The 15,482-nt window shown below is 39.0% G+C and overlaps 1 protein-coding gene across 3 annotated transcripts in view; it reads right to left on the reverse strand.

The window, feature by feature from the left end:
* Window positions 1-14,434, reverse strand: part of CEP295 (centrosomal protein 295) — a 43,359-nt gene extending 28,925 nt beyond the window's left edge. The window contains exons 1-7 of one of the 3 annotated variants that reach the window (XM_082069483.1): window positions 14,281-14,434; window positions 11,975-12,108; window positions 10,630-10,830; window positions 9,214-9,338; window positions 8,115-8,208; window positions 2,403-2,510; window positions 880-1,020 (exon numbers count right to left, since the gene is read on the reverse strand). In XM_082069483.1, coding sequence (XP_081925609.1) covers window positions 880-1,020; window positions 2,403-2,510; window positions 8,115-8,208; window positions 9,214-9,338; window positions 10,630-10,830; window positions 11,975-12,108; window positions 14,281-14,425 — 948 coding nt within the window. In that variant the 5' untranslated portion in view covers window positions 14,426-14,434. The other 2 variants (XM_082069485.1, XM_082069484.1) reach the window with 2 other exon arrangements.
* Between the last annotated feature and the right edge of the window lie 1,048 nt (window positions 14,435-15,482).

The raw sequence follows: 15,482 nt of genomic DNA on the forward strand, positions 1-15,482 counted from the left end.
TATTTCTGCAGGCCAACCTTCCTCAAGATAATTAAATCTTAGTTTTAACAGGTAAATTAGTACCTCCTTTGGTAGGTTAGTTTTCTTAGTATGTACTTCAGCAGCTGCTACTTTTAAAGACAAGAACTAAATACTTTTGGCACACTACAATTATATATTAAAGCTATTGTAAAAAAGCTTTATTTGAAGTTTTTTGGGGGTTTTTTGCTTGTTAACTTAAGGAGCATCAGTAATATTTCCACAGTTGCCCATCTTAGTTAGGTTACTCATTCAGGGTCAATCATATCTCAACTAAAAACAGGAGGCTTTTGCCATTTCTAGCCTCCAAAAATACTTGTGAAGGTAACAGACAATAGAATAAATTTCAGAGCATACCTCTATGTACAAAGACCTCTCTCAACAGTTCAGTTTTTACTTCTTAAAGGAAATAATTTCAATATTTTCAGACTTATACACTAACAGAACCTCAGTCTTTCAGTAAAAATTTTGAAAAGTTTTCAAAAAAATAAACTTTTGCCCTCTGAATAATAAACCGTTTTTCCCTGGAACCACAGAATAATCAACTCCAACTAAAGCTGATATGAAGAAGTAGAGGTTATTGCCTATTAAAATTTGGCCTTTATTATTTTCAATTGGTTAATAGCTGGACAAACATTAAGATAACAAAAATTAAAGGATGTTCTTCTAAAGGTTGGTCTTCACCTGTGTCCTTTCAGATCACCAAAACAAGCAAACCGAGTTTGATGGGTTTTAAATGCTCTGAAAACTCCATTTAGTCCACCAATTTTCCTCCTGTAATTCCTTTACTAACCAACTTCCTACAACTTACTTAACACTGGTCATTTTGACATTAAAAGCAGGCACAACCACTTTGCCTACCTGAGCCAAATGGACCTTCTTCAAGGCATGATTTCCTCTGAGATGGGCCTTTTCAAGCTGCTCTCTTCTCTCCCTCTCTGCCTCTCTGTGTAGTTCCTCCAAACGCTTCCCCTCCTCTTCAGCAGCCAACCGAGCATCTGGCTGGCAGGCAATCAATACTTTAGTCCATGAAGTTCTTTGTGGTAGTTGAAAGCATATTCACAACAAATAAATGAACAACCCTGCACAAAAGCACTTAAAAAAAAAGGCATACAATGCCATATAAACACCCTTGAAGGTTCATAATTCTTGGTTGCCAAAAGGACCAAACTATATTTTTGATCTTTGGGAAAAAATATAAATTACATATTCCATAAGTGTATGTGTCAAAATGTTCTTGTTTCAAGCTGTACTAAGGACAATCATGTGTATGATTTGTTATAGCAGAATGGTTAATTTTCTTATAACATGAGGTAAAATTAATAATATAGTCGATATTACAGAGTGACTACTTCTATCCTCACAGTTTTGTTTTAGACAAGAGGGGGAAATAAATGTAGAAGTGTTTGCATACTCATTTGGGAAACCAGAAACAATCTGCTATTTTTAAATACGAAAAATCTTACCAACACACGAAAATTAAAAAATACTTAAGAAAAAAAATAAATCATTGCACATAAGGAAGGCAACAAAGGTTAACATTTTGGAATTTTCCATTACAAAGCTAAGCAAACTACAGCATTTCCTCTTACTGTTTAGGCCTAGTCCTTAAAATGTTATGAAAACTTAAAACTTCATGAATGAAAACTTCATTAATGGACTGAAGAAAATATTGACAAAAACAAATGTATTGAGAAAGCTTTTCTAGCCTAAAAGAGGCTGATCCAGAACAAGAACTTAGACTTGGTCTCATATCACCGATAAACCAAATATTGTTTGTTTCCAACAGCACTACCTCAATTCAAAAATCACCTCTAAAAGCTAAGCTCTTGCCCTATCTCTCACTTTTCCACATCCTCCCCTTTTTCTGATCTGACTCTCGCCTTTGTCTGACTGTACTGTAAATGTGAGTATGATTTCCCATTTGGCAGAAATCTATTCATGATTCTTTTTCCCAAATTAGCCTTCTGCCACGTTGGCAAGGTGAACCCACTGACTGCACGAACAGATGAACAAAAATATGAGGTAAGTCTGGGACTACACAACTAAAAGAGGAAAAAGCTGGATAACTGCAACTGTTAATTTAGCATCAGCTACAAGGTGGAAGATTTGGATGTCCTAATATTATGCCACTCTTGTGAATCTTGCAGAAGCCTGTTCGTGTGGGAAAGACTCTCAGGTGTGACCCTGCAAGGGACTGAGCACATAACAGGTCTTGAAAGGTTCCCCATCTAAGAATCTGGTTAGGAAGATGTGTAACAGCTGTTTTATACAAGTTCATGTTTCTCAACAAGTTCTAGAAACCCGAATTGCTGATATCCAGACACTGTATGCAATATAAAGATACATGCAAGCATGTATCACAAACACTTGGAGCTAATTACCTGCTCTCCATCCACTTCTCTGTCCACATAAGGTTCAGAAATATGATAACGTGTAACAGAAAAGTTGCTATAGGGCTTCACTGCAGAAGTCTTTTTCACTTCAATATTCTAGGAAAAAAAGTACAAGTACAGCCATGTCAGAGAACAGTATCTCTGGCAAAGCAACTGAACAGAACATAAGTGATCTGTACAATTAAATTAGTATTAAGAGAAAGCCACTCCCCCAAATTCTCTCCTGAAAATATTGTTGTTTAAAACTTTACATACATTCAAGAATCAATAAATCACATCAGCACAAGGCAGATCTAGAGGGCTTAACAACTGAGAACATCTAACAGCCTAAGGCAAAATCCTCCACTCAAATTGACATTCATCAGAGAGCTCTACCTGCATGTTTCAAAAGCATCAGTTTAATTCAAAAGCAAATGAGTTTAATGTACTAATACAAGTCCCACTTAAAACAGCTGTCACACTCACCTCAAAGCAGGGCAGTCACAGATCCACAATATAATTATACCTCACAGCAAAATAACACTACAAGTATGCTTTCTTTACGAAACTCATAACCCATTATGTCCAATTTACTAGTTGACCAAAGAAAAGAGCATTTTTCACAACCTCACTGGAAAGTGTCTATTCATACAATACTTTTAAGTTTTGGGTACACTACCACATTTCAACCCTTGTCTGAAAGAGTTTGAACACTGAGCAACCAGACCCTCCCTCTTCTTTGGCCCAGCCTGATATTCTCAGTAGCAAGGTAGCCGGGTTAGCTAACTCAGAATTCTGTAGGACCTGTCTTTGTACTTCCAACATCTCCTCCAATTATTTTCTCTCAGCTTCCTCTTCCCTACACTTTCTACTAAAAAAGGATTCTTATCCACATAAACTAAACCAGCAAGTTTCATATCTCAAGTGGTTTAAAACTAACATGACCGTAAACAAACACAAATACACAAAGAGCAAAATTAAGTCTTGGGAATTTCTTAAGCTCATCTGTATGTAACATGGGGCATACAAAATTTCAGTATTGATTACCTCCTGCTATTTAATAAAGACTGGTATTTGGTTTGCATGGCAAGGTTTTGGAAGCAGGAGGGCTATAAGGCTGACTTCTGTGAGAAGCTACTAGAAGCTTCCCCAATGTCCGATAGAGCTAATTCCAGCCGGCTCCAAGACGGACCTGCTGCTGACCAACGCTGAGCCCATCAGCAATGGTGGTAGTGCCTCTGGGACAACGTATTTAAGAAGGGAAAAAAGGTACAACACCAACAGCAGCCAGGAGAGAAGAATGAGAATACGTGAGAAAAACAACTCTGCAGACACCAAGGTCAGTGAAGAAGAAGGGCTTCAGGAGCTGGAGCAGAGATTCCCCTGCAGCCCCCGGTGCAGCCCATGGGGAGGCCGGCTGTCCCCTGCAGCCCATGGAGATCCATGGTAGAGCAGGTGGATGCCCAAAGGGTCTGTGACCCCGTGGGAAGCCCATGCTGGAGCAGACTCCTGGCAGGACCTGTGGCCCTGTGGAAAGAGGAGCCCATGCTGGAGCAGGTTGGCTGGCAGGACTCATGACCCCATGGAGGACCCAGTTCATGAAGAACTGTAACCTGTGTGAAGGACTCATGTTGGAGAAATTCATGGAGAACTGTCTCCCATGGGAGGGATCCCACACTGGAGCAGGGGCAGAGTGTGAGGAATCCTCCCCTGAGGAGGAAGGAGCAGCAGAGACAATGTGTGATGAACTGACCACAACCCCCATTCCCCATGCCCCTGCTCCGCTTGGCGGGAGGAAGCTGAGAAATCAGGAGTGAAGTTGAGCTTGGGAAGAAGGAAGGGGTGTGGGGAAGGTGTTTTAAGTTTTTGTTTTATTTTCTCATTATCCTTCTTTGATTTGATTGGTAATAAATTGAATTAGTTTTCCCCAAGTTGAGTCTGTTTTGCTTGTGATGGCAACTACTGAGTGATCTCTCCCTGTCCTTATCTCGACCTGCAAGGCTGTTGTTCTATTTTCTCTCCTCTGTCCAGCTGAGAAAGGGAGAGATAAAGCTGTTGTTCTACTTTCTCTCCTCTGTCCAGCTGAGAGATAGGGAGAGATAAAGCAGCTTTCATGGGCACTTGCTGTCCAGCCAGGGCCAACCTACCTCAAGACAACTGAAGAAAGTGAAGTCCTTAAATTTATATCTATATGCATCTAGTTTTATCCTTACCAACAGAACTTCAGTAACTTATTGTTCTTAAGCAAGTGCATGCTATTCTAGTGGGAAGAAAAAAATACATACAAATAAAAGCACACCATCAATAACTTATTTGTTCTTGATAATGCTGTTTAAAAATTGTCAACTTAGTTAAGAAATCATAGTAGTTGTAACAGTCCAACATCAACCAAAACGCCTGTAGATACTGACTATAGCTCTGAAAACAGACAAGTCCCATGTCTAAGCCTCATTAGCCAGATCATTGACTGCTTCACCCATACTGTTACCTTCACAACGTATAATTAAAGCTCAGTCTTCTGAATGGTTTAAAAACTGTATAACTAAAAAGTCAGTAATTAATAATGATAGTTAATCAAGCAAATCTCCAGAATTGTATTCAAAAGCTGAAGATGTGAAAATTATGTTAGAGGCTGCAATTTTCCAATTAAAAGCAATTAATGCTGAAAGAAATAATACCTGTAATATTACATCTCATGCTGGAACCACCACAGTTAAGAATCCATCCACACCTCCATAGAGAAGTTTGTCATTCCTCCTTTCATTTTTATTTTTTTCCCTAAAAAAGTAAGTAAGTCTATACTAAAATCTGGCAAAACTGGAGCAGCAACATATCATGAAATGAGGAAAAAATAAAAAAGAAAAAAAAAGAAAACCCATCTATAAATGTTATGAATACTCAAGAAGAATATAGTAACATGTTTAGGTTGTATTTCCTTTACATAAAAATCTTACAGATCATATAAAAAAATAAAGTTCAAAAGAACTCTGTGACACTTGTCAATAAAATGGTCTTTACAGTTTAACTTCAATTAAATAACTTAACAGTTGGTCTAACTAAATAAGGCCTCAATTCCTAAAAGCCATCCTCTGAGAACTAAATTTGATTATGACAATATATCAAGAGTAAAAACACTTCTTTTGTAACTGGGTAAAGTAACAATAGTAGGAGTATCTCCAGAAAATGTTTCTTATATTCTAAGTAATCCCGCAATGAACAACACTGCCCTAGCTCCATTTTATTACATTTTATTCAATTGTTATTGCAACAGAGCATCAGATTATGATTATAGTTATGTTTAATAACCTCTTTATGTAAATTGATTCAAGAAAACAAGCATGCTTATGCAGATGACCTTGTAATTTGCTGTAATTCACAGGATTCAGAGTGAAGTTAAGCAATTCAAATTCAGTGCCTTTTGAGTAATGCATTTGCAAGACAAAACTCCAGATTTTTCCCCCTGAAACTGACAGTTAACATCTTTTGTTTTCTCTCTATATACACAACTATGAATAAGCCACAGCTCTAATCATCTCTGATCTTTCAATTACTTAGCATTTAGCCCCAGTTACTCTTCCAAGAGTCCTTCACCCTGTGCCCTCCCAGCAACACAGGCCTATGAAAAAAGGATTGAAATGCATACAGATATGAAAACTAGGAAAAAGACTCAGTCAGTCTAGAGATCAAACTGACACGCTGTTATATTCCAACAATGCAATGCAATCCCTTTCCTCAACAAAAATCCAACATGTCAGCAGAACTGTTGATTCAATCTGCCATTATCAGAGCATTAACTTATTAAAAGAGAAGAAACTCACCTACTGTAGAAAATCAAGATGTTTGCAAACTCTGCTAAAAGTCTGTTTGTTGAAAAAGTGAGTAAAGGACTTCTACTCATGGGTGTAAATGCATTAAATTGTAGTATGTCAGGAAAGGATGTTACGATTCTGTAATACTTCAACAGGATACTGACCCAGACCTGTCATCCATTACAATCACAAATGCAATTGTACCAGAACCCAGGGAAACCTGAAAAGTCTCCTTGCCTGCCCTGGTGAAAAAAGACTAAAGAGTAAGAAGGAAATTCTGTATTTTTAAAATGGAAAGAAAGGTTTCTTACTGAGGTTTTTGGATGAAAAGTATTATATAGGACTGTGTCTTTTTAGTCATTACACCATCTACAAACACAGGTTAATTGCGGCTGACTTTCAGTCACCAATTAGAAACTTTTTTAATAGAATGCAACGTAAAGCACATCCTAAACTGCAAAAGTTATTAGAAAGCAATACAGCATCTCGCGCTTTTCCAACAATGCCAAACTGAGCGACAAAAGCATCTGAAAACCAGGAAAGAGTCAAAGTTTTAACTGACACAGGTTTCATCTGCTCTGCAGCAGATAAACCAGCAGCAAATCACATGGAGCAACGTGGAGAACAGCAGAACAAGAGAGTGTTTGAATTTGCATGAACTGTACCATACAGAACCTTCTTTCATCTGTTTCAAATTCCCATATTGCATATACTTCACCAGAAATAGCCCCAAACTTTAGCACTCCCTTATGACACTTGCTTTTTTCCTCACTCATATCCAACCACCACAAGAAAACTCTTGGGCAGCCAGCGAGGCAGCCTACAGAGAAGCAAGTACTAAAAGACACACATGCAAACATACAGGCACCCCTTCTTCTAATCAATCTGCAAACTGGGAGGGTCAGACCTTACTCAGTTTCTTCAGATCCATCAGTACCAAACCCCACCATCCACCATACCTATACAAAACATGCTGGATGTACCTGGGAAAAGCTTTGACAACTTCACTGGCTCCCAGAGGGACCAGTATTCCTTAATCCTTTCTCTTCTTGTCAGTGGTCTGAATATCCCTGAAACTGACAGTGTGAAAAGTACAGCACCACACACGGCAACTTAGACTCAGCATTATATGAAGTTCTGTTAAATTAAATATTCTAGAAGCTAACTCCAGAGTAGAAAATGCATGTAATGTTCTTCCTGAAGTTCAGATCTGCAATCCTACAGCAACTTCTACACCCATGCAGAATCTCTCTGAAATCCAAGTAGTACGAAGGAGGTACAAAGTTGCCTTCTAAAAAGGGTACAGGATAGAATTAAAAATATGGTTTTAATCTACTTTCTCCTCAATAGTTTTAGGTACTGGTTTCCTATCAAAATTAAACACCTTACCCTACATTTAGTATTCCATATAAGCAACAATGAAATTGGAAGGGAAAAAACCCCCAAACAAACAAAAAACAAAACACACAGCAACAAAAACCCTGCAGCTAAAGAGGTAGAACTATCAGCATTACAGAACTAAACAAATCTCTACTACTACATCATTATGACAGAAGGCTGAGGCAGTGTGTACATGCTGAGAAAGATTATTGTACAGTTTAATACCACTGTGTAAATCAAAGTGAGATCATGATAAAAAGACATGTTAACCACAAAAATAAAATCTCAGATGACAAGAAATAAAATCCACACATAACAAGAGATCAGAAATAAACAAATAGCAAAGCTTAGCAGTAAGAAGTCTGCTTATACATAATTCATTAATTTTCTTGATTTTTGCTGAGCCACTCTCCTTATAGTATGCAAATAGCAATTTCAGATATCCTGCTGTGAGAAGTCAGATCAATAAATAAATCATTACAATGATATAGTACCCTGAAATTGTGATCACTATTGCATCATGGATACATACCTCCAGAGGATGTGGCTGAGGGGGTGGCAGGCTCGCCACTTTGGCTGCTCTTTGTCTTTCCACTTCCAGAGCGTATTTACGCGCATTTGTTCGTCTTGGGGAAAAAAAAAATAATACTTATATACATATATATTTATAAAAAATATACACATATATATATAGTATACATATATATATATGTATATGTATAAGATATACATACATACATACATACATATATATATATATATATATATATATATAAAACAAAACCACACACATACAAAAGCACTCACGGAAGAAAGAAGAAAAGGAAAGTAACAATGACAGCACTGTGCAAAATAAAAGGCAAATCTAAAAATAAACAGATTCAGATATACCTGGATTGGATGCTCAAGAGATAGGGGTGGGCAAGCACACTGAAAAGTCAACAGAACTTATACTGGAAGGCAGCACTAGAAAATGCATTTTTGAAGTAATGCAAAAACGTTAATACACACAAACTTCCAAAGAAGTTTGCTTTTCACTGAAGTTTTCAGAAAGCACTGTATCACTTCAACATATTTTAATTGCTCAAGTGTGGACAAAAAGTATTTAATCAACAGGTCTCAGCTCTATTCAAGCACAACTATCCCCAGAAGTACACAGCTCATTTTTCACTCCAGCTCAAGTTTGGTCCAATCTGCTAAAAAAAAAAAAAACAAACAAAATCCACAAACCAAACCAAACAAAAAATAAAACAAAAACACACTAGGAAGGAAGACAAATGCGATAGTTCCTGTGTTCAAGTGGGTAACTCTCCATCAGGAACTGGCCTGAGAACATTTCATATCACTGAACAGCTGCTAGCCAACAATGTAAACTGAGAATAGCAATACAGAGATTAAAGGTTCCTCACTCATTGAGAGTCTATAAGGCCAACCCATATACTTGACTTTTTTGTCTTGGTTTTGAAACTACAATTCTTACCGAAATCCACAAGCTTTGTCCACAAGCATTAATTATCTAACCCATAAATTTTAAGCAACTCCAAGCAAGGAGCATCAAGATTTTCTCCTTTCACCTTATGACATTGTAAAATGTATTCTATGCTTAGTAAAACTAGATAACTATTGCATACCGCGCTTGCTCACGAAGTAATTTTTCTTTTTGGTACTTCTGCTCTTTCAGGGCTTTCCTATGTCTCTTTTCAGCTCTTTGCTTCCTTTCCTCTGCTTGCTTTGCCAGAGCTTCTAAGTCAGGTTCCTTAACAATAAAATATTGCAAGAACTTAATACAGGATTTTACTCATTTCTCATACTATCAGTGTAATATTTCAAATTAAGTACTGTTTGTAAGAATCAAAAGCTCAAAATTACTTTCAACCATATTAGAGTAAAAATACTCTCAATTATAACCTTTCCTTCTCTGCCATCTACTTTATTCTCTTCTCTGCCACCAAGAGCAGCAAATTTGACACTTTCCCCAGTCAATGTAACCAAATATTGGCATGGAAACCTTAGCTTCTCTCTTCATCTCTTTCATAAAGAGAGTAATATAAACATACTTACACATTTTAGCAAATGCTGACTAAACTGCACAGCGAAATCAAGTTACTGCCTTTCAGTCATTAATGACAACAATCATGTATCAACAGAAACATTTATTTGTAATTAGTTCTCTATTCCTATGGCATTCGTACTACAGTTTTCCACAAAATCATCCAACCTAGCATCAGGAAGAACTTTAAAATAAGTTAGAGACACTGAGATATGGAAAAGCGTAATGTTATTTTACTTGGGTTAAAAAGCCTGACTAATTCGGGAAGTAAGGTAGTCTGCAAAATTCATGCAAGAAATCTGTCAGATCACTGATTTCTATAAACCTGGTTCAAAGTCAAATCTGCTGAAAAGTTCTATCCAACGACCTCAATGATCTCTTTTAAGAGAGCCTACACAAACTATAGGATTTTAAAGAAACTGAAAATAGTTTACAGGTGCAGAATTCAGAAGTGACAACAGTTAGCAGTCTAGGCAAAGGCCTGAGGCTTTTATCAAGACTTCCCATGTCACTTGAGCACTGAAGGAAAACAAAAAGGTTAAGTGTATTTTCTGAACCATAGAAAGGATACTGTTACATGGTAGAGAAAAAAGTTACTATATTCCTGGCATACTTGAGACAATGATTCACCATGTGCAATTTAGTCAAGTACTAACACATACTATCATATATGTGTATAATCTAACATAAACAAAACTTGAAGAGTTTGCTCAGCAAAAGCCTTTGCAGATAGGCCTGCTAGACCATTTAATCCTGGTCTTATGGAAAGCTATCTGCAAAAAAGTACATAAAAGTTTCTAAGAAGTTTCCATTCTTGAAAACCTGTCATTTTAGGTATTAGGACTGCAAAATCAAGAATATTAAAAAAAAAAAAAAAAAAAAAAAAAAAACCAAACAAACAAAAAAAAAACCCAAACACCAACACGCAAGCAGCAGCCTTGGTATTTCTAGAACATCAATAATTTCTCCAACAACAATATTAAGCTGTTTTACTTACGTGTTCCTTGGCTTGTCGGTGACCCTCACCAATTGCTCTTAAGCTCGCTAAATACAGTTCTTCTAAAGCTTTCATCTTTTCATCCTGTGCTTTCTGCCATTCAGCTCTCAGTGCCTCCTCTAACCGATGTAGCTGTTCTTCTCTCCTCTGCTTTACTTTCTGCCTTATCTGCAAGGCGATATACTTCTGTTGCTCTCTAACCTGTAGAAATAGCATTTCTGTTTAGTCAGCAACTTAAAAAAAGCACAATTTTTTGCAGCAATCCTTTCCATGATACATTGTGCCCTCCTTTCAGCTTTCCATCTCATCTCCTATTCCATTAAAAATGTGCCCAGAAGATACTTAAAGTTGTTGTTACCTTTTTCCATAATTATATTTAAATAAAACATTTAATCTTAGTTAAATGTTTCAGTTGAAGTCCAAAGAGCAACATGTAACTGATAAACAAAATGCAAAAACTGCTTGGAACATCCTTCCCTCCAAAAATACAACACAGTAAGTTTTTAAAGACTCTATAACAATGCAGCATGGTTTAAAGAAAATCAGTAACTATACTGATGAATTAAAGTCTGTTTACTAAGTTTTTGTTTTCACTTTGTCAGTAAATTCACTTCACTGAAGAAAAACCATAAAGAAAGAAGCCCAAGAAGGGTGAAAGATTAGTATATGGTAAACATCTTGAAGATGTAAATTTTTTGAAGATGTGAAAGACCTGAACAGCTTGTGTAGGACAAAGCAGAGGAAGGCTGAGAGAAGAGTAAGAAGAAGAATGCAGAAACAGCTCTGTCTCCTAACAGCAGGACAGAAGAACAGAAACAGGAGGATGAACTGATCAACAGACATGTTCTGAAGAATATAAAGGTACTTTGCTCAGACATTCTATAAGGAACAGTAGTTAAAGCATTTAGAGCTATGACATATTGTAGCTATTCAGTTCATCTAGTGGAAAACTGTGAAATTTTATATTAGTAGCAGTTGTCTTATTTCTTCTGCATGATCACTGTGAAAACACCTGGAACACTTAAGAGGTATGAATCCTTACACAAGTCACACGCAGCAGAAAAGAGACACTTGCATATTCACAGCCAAATAAAAATGGTAAATACTGGGAAACTGGCAGGGAAGAGATTCTGAAACAGATACCAAAGCAAATCTAAGAAACAGAGAAGGTATCACAAGCAAACTATGCACTTAGGAGTAAATAAACATGAGAAAAGGAAAATAATTCACAAACTAAATACAAACCTAATATACACTATTATGACCCTGAAATTTTAGTTAATTTTCCTAAATTATTTGTTACATCATTGAATTAAATACAGAACATGCAAAAATACAGACATACTTGCTGTAGCCTCAGTTTTCTTCTTCTTTCATATTCTTGTTTCAGAAGCATGGTTTCTTCATTAGGACTAAGCCTCAACTGCCCAACTTTTGCAGCTTTCCTCTTCATCTTTGGAAGCGGTGAATAATCAACTTCTATGAGAACAACATGAAAAACAGAAATTGTGCATAAATTATATAGGTAAACCAGCTACAAAACACAGATAGTGACATAATCTTACAAATCTATGGTGGTATCTAGGACTGTGAGCTACAGCTGTTTACAGCTGTTTCAATTGTACTCAACAACATTTGTCACAAAGTGTACGGCTTTTCAACTATTTATGCTATGTAGCAAACTCTGCAACAGTATCACATTTGCATTCTTCATTGGGGACCAGATAGGCACATCTGCAAAGTGAATAGCAAACACTACTAACACAAAAATGGAAAACCATCTCCCAGGCTGGTCACTTGGGAGATTTGTACTGAAATGCTCTCATAACAATTACAAGCTACTGAGTTTGTGAACATTTTTGACTGCAGTCTAAGGTTTTCTGCTGTGAAGACTGTGAGACTCCCAACAACAGTCTGCATGCCAAGCATTTCACTACAACACTGAAATCGCTCACTGACAATTTTTTATTCACGTTTTCTTAAGCAGCCACTTCAAATGGTGTTTCCATGTAGATTTTACTGCAGAACCAGGATCTGATGGTTCTACAAATTGTTTCCCGTCATCCTCACAATTAAAAATTTCATCTTCATGACAAAATAGACTTTTTTAGTCTGATATGCAGCCTAGTCCAAAACTGCCCCCTCATCTTTATTCGATCTTTAAGTATTTATATCCCTGAAAATACTCTCCCAAAACAAACCAACAGAGACTTTCAAAAGCCACTGTTTAGTTTTTAAAATCAAAAGCTTATTACTAATGAATAATCCATGTAGCAGTAACAATTTATCCAACATGTTACACCTGGAAATACTTATGTTCAGTATCATAAATTTAAAAAAATAAGAAAACTCTAATGAAATCAGGTAAAATGTATAAACAAAAGCATTATCCATAAGATGATTTTCATATAGGGTTATTAAGCCAATTAATCCTGTAGGAAACAATTATTTTGCAAATATAATAGGCCCAAGCAGGATCTCTCAGCAAAGCATATTTCAATAAAAATTTTGCAATATCAGGTGTTCTACATAAAGGTAGGCAGACATAATAGGGCAAAAAGCCCCTGCTTATATCCCCCCAAAATTCCAGCTGCAATTTCCAACCCCTTTTCCCCATTGGTTGTGCACAGGGTTTACAGACTACCCAACGACTGCCTCAGTTTACATACAATACCCTTCCGCTTATCAATCTATTTAAGAACATGGATTCCTGGTACTTTGGCTACCTTTGCCCCTAAATTAACTTGTAAATACAGGTATCAGTATGCATACAGGCATCAGAATATATTCCAGGAAGAGACTGTGTTTTACATTAAGGATTCATAGTCCGATGTCTCTCAGTCCTACTCCCCTGCTGGGGTCAGGCGCCAGGTCCTCAGTTTTGAAAAAACAACATTCCTTCGTTAAACGTTCCTTACAATCTCAAGTTCGTTACAGTATAAACAGGGGCAGAATATGATGGTTCCTGCGAGCCTTCCCTTATTCAGCTAATGAAGTACAAAAGAGAAGTTTATCAATACAGACAATTAAGGAGCAAATGCCCACATTCTCCTCTCCCAAAACAAGGAAAATTTAGGAGATGAACGATACGAAGATCTGACATTTAAAGGCCAAGAGCAACAGCGGGTGACGCAAATGCCACAGTAACCAACGTCTGCACAGGTTCAATTTCAGTACAAAGCAGTGAATAGGTACAGGGCAGTTCCAGCTAAGCCAGCCTTCCCCGAGATCCCTGTACTACAGGCGTGCTCGTTGGCAACATTAACACCTCTTTTCACCCTTCCAGGACAGCACTTCCCCACAGCCGGGGGAGAAGCCGTTAGGAGGTGAGGAGCGGCCGGGGCTCACCCGAGGGGGCGGCTCGGGGCGCAGCTGCCCGGGGGTGAGGAGGATGGAGCACGTAGGGCCCCAGGGAGAGCCCCACCGCCAGCGAGCGGGCCCCAGGAGGCCCCGATCAGTCAGGGCCGCTCAGCTAGCCCGGGCTGAGGAGGGACAATGCGGAGGGGAGAGAGAAGAACGCGCTCGCCCAGCCCCAGCCGGGAACAGCACCGCCGCCTCCGAGCGGCCGCAGGCCCGCGCGGGAAGGCGAGAGCGGAGCGAAACAAAGGGAAGCAAAGGCAGCAACCCCGCGGAGTGGCCGCCCACACCTACCGCCGCCTGTCCCGCCGCCCGCTGGGCCCCGCCGGCCGCCGTCACCGCCAACGGCCGGTCCCTCGGGTGCGTCACCGCCAACAGCCAATGGCGGCGGGCGCAGCGGGAAACCAAGCGCCGCGGCGGGAACTCGATATCTGCGCATGCGCTGTGCTGCCCCACACCGCCCGACGCTCCAGGCTCGCCGCAGGGCGCATGCGCCACCGGGCGGCCCTGCCCCGCCTCCCCGTGCGGTGAGCCCCGCCCCCGCTTCCCGATGACCAATGGGAGTGGAGGAAAGCTGTGACTGGCGGGTGAGACCCAGCGCGGTCAGAATAAAAAGGCGGCTGGCGGGAAGAAAGACTTATAGAATGGTTGGGGGTGGAGCGGTTCTTTGCAGATCATCTAGTCCAACTAGCTCAAACAGATCAACCAGGAGAGGTGCTCTCCCCTGTCAGGTTCTCAGTGGGTCCTTTCCCCATGCTGGATTTAAATGGGGTTCGTGTTTTGCCCACTGACTCAGGTGATCTCGGTATGTGTTTGAAGGTGTTTGTTACCACTATTTTCTTAGAGCACCATATCAGCAGGACTTAGGGCTTTCAAGCACCAGAGCTCATGTGGGAGAGGTATTGGCTGCACTAGCAATGGTGAGGGAGCAGGAGAAAACTCAGCGCTGCCAGTTTTACTTCAGTGGTTTTACCTCTTTCTTGTTCAATGCTCTTTTTGGATGCACTGTGTGAGTTGGAGTAAATTGCCTAAATTCAGTGCACCCAGACTTGCTGCTCTGCCTTCTGCTCTGTCTTCTAGGCTTGCACATGGCTAAGTCAATTCTACAATGCATGGATCTGCGCTGCTGTCTCAACCTTGTAACTGCTGCTGATCTGTCTTTTATAAACCTCCTTTTTTTATAAACTAATGTTTCATGCAATACTTGTGTGCTTCTTTGCTTTAATCTTCACATTTCAGGTTTGTTTTTTTTTTTTTTTCCCAAAAGGGACCATTTATTATACATAGGAGACTTGCAGCAGTTGGGACTTGGAAGTGGAGTCATCCGATATCCTTGATTTATGAGGAACATAAACCTGAGCAAAAACTTGTTGATGTTTAGAGAAACAATTGTGCTGCACATAGGGATAAAGCAAAAGAGGCCATGCTAGACTGTTGGTTTTGCATTGAGTAAGTTTGCAGGGTTTGAGCCCCTGCTGTAAAAATGCAAGAAATGC

The sequence above is a fragment of the Streptopelia decaocto genome (genome assembly GCF_964273445.1).
Source record: "Streptopelia decaocto genome assembly, chromosome: 1".
In the NCBI taxonomy this organism is placed as follows: domain Eukaryota; kingdom Metazoa; phylum Chordata; class Aves; order Columbiformes; family Columbidae; genus Streptopelia; species Streptopelia decaocto.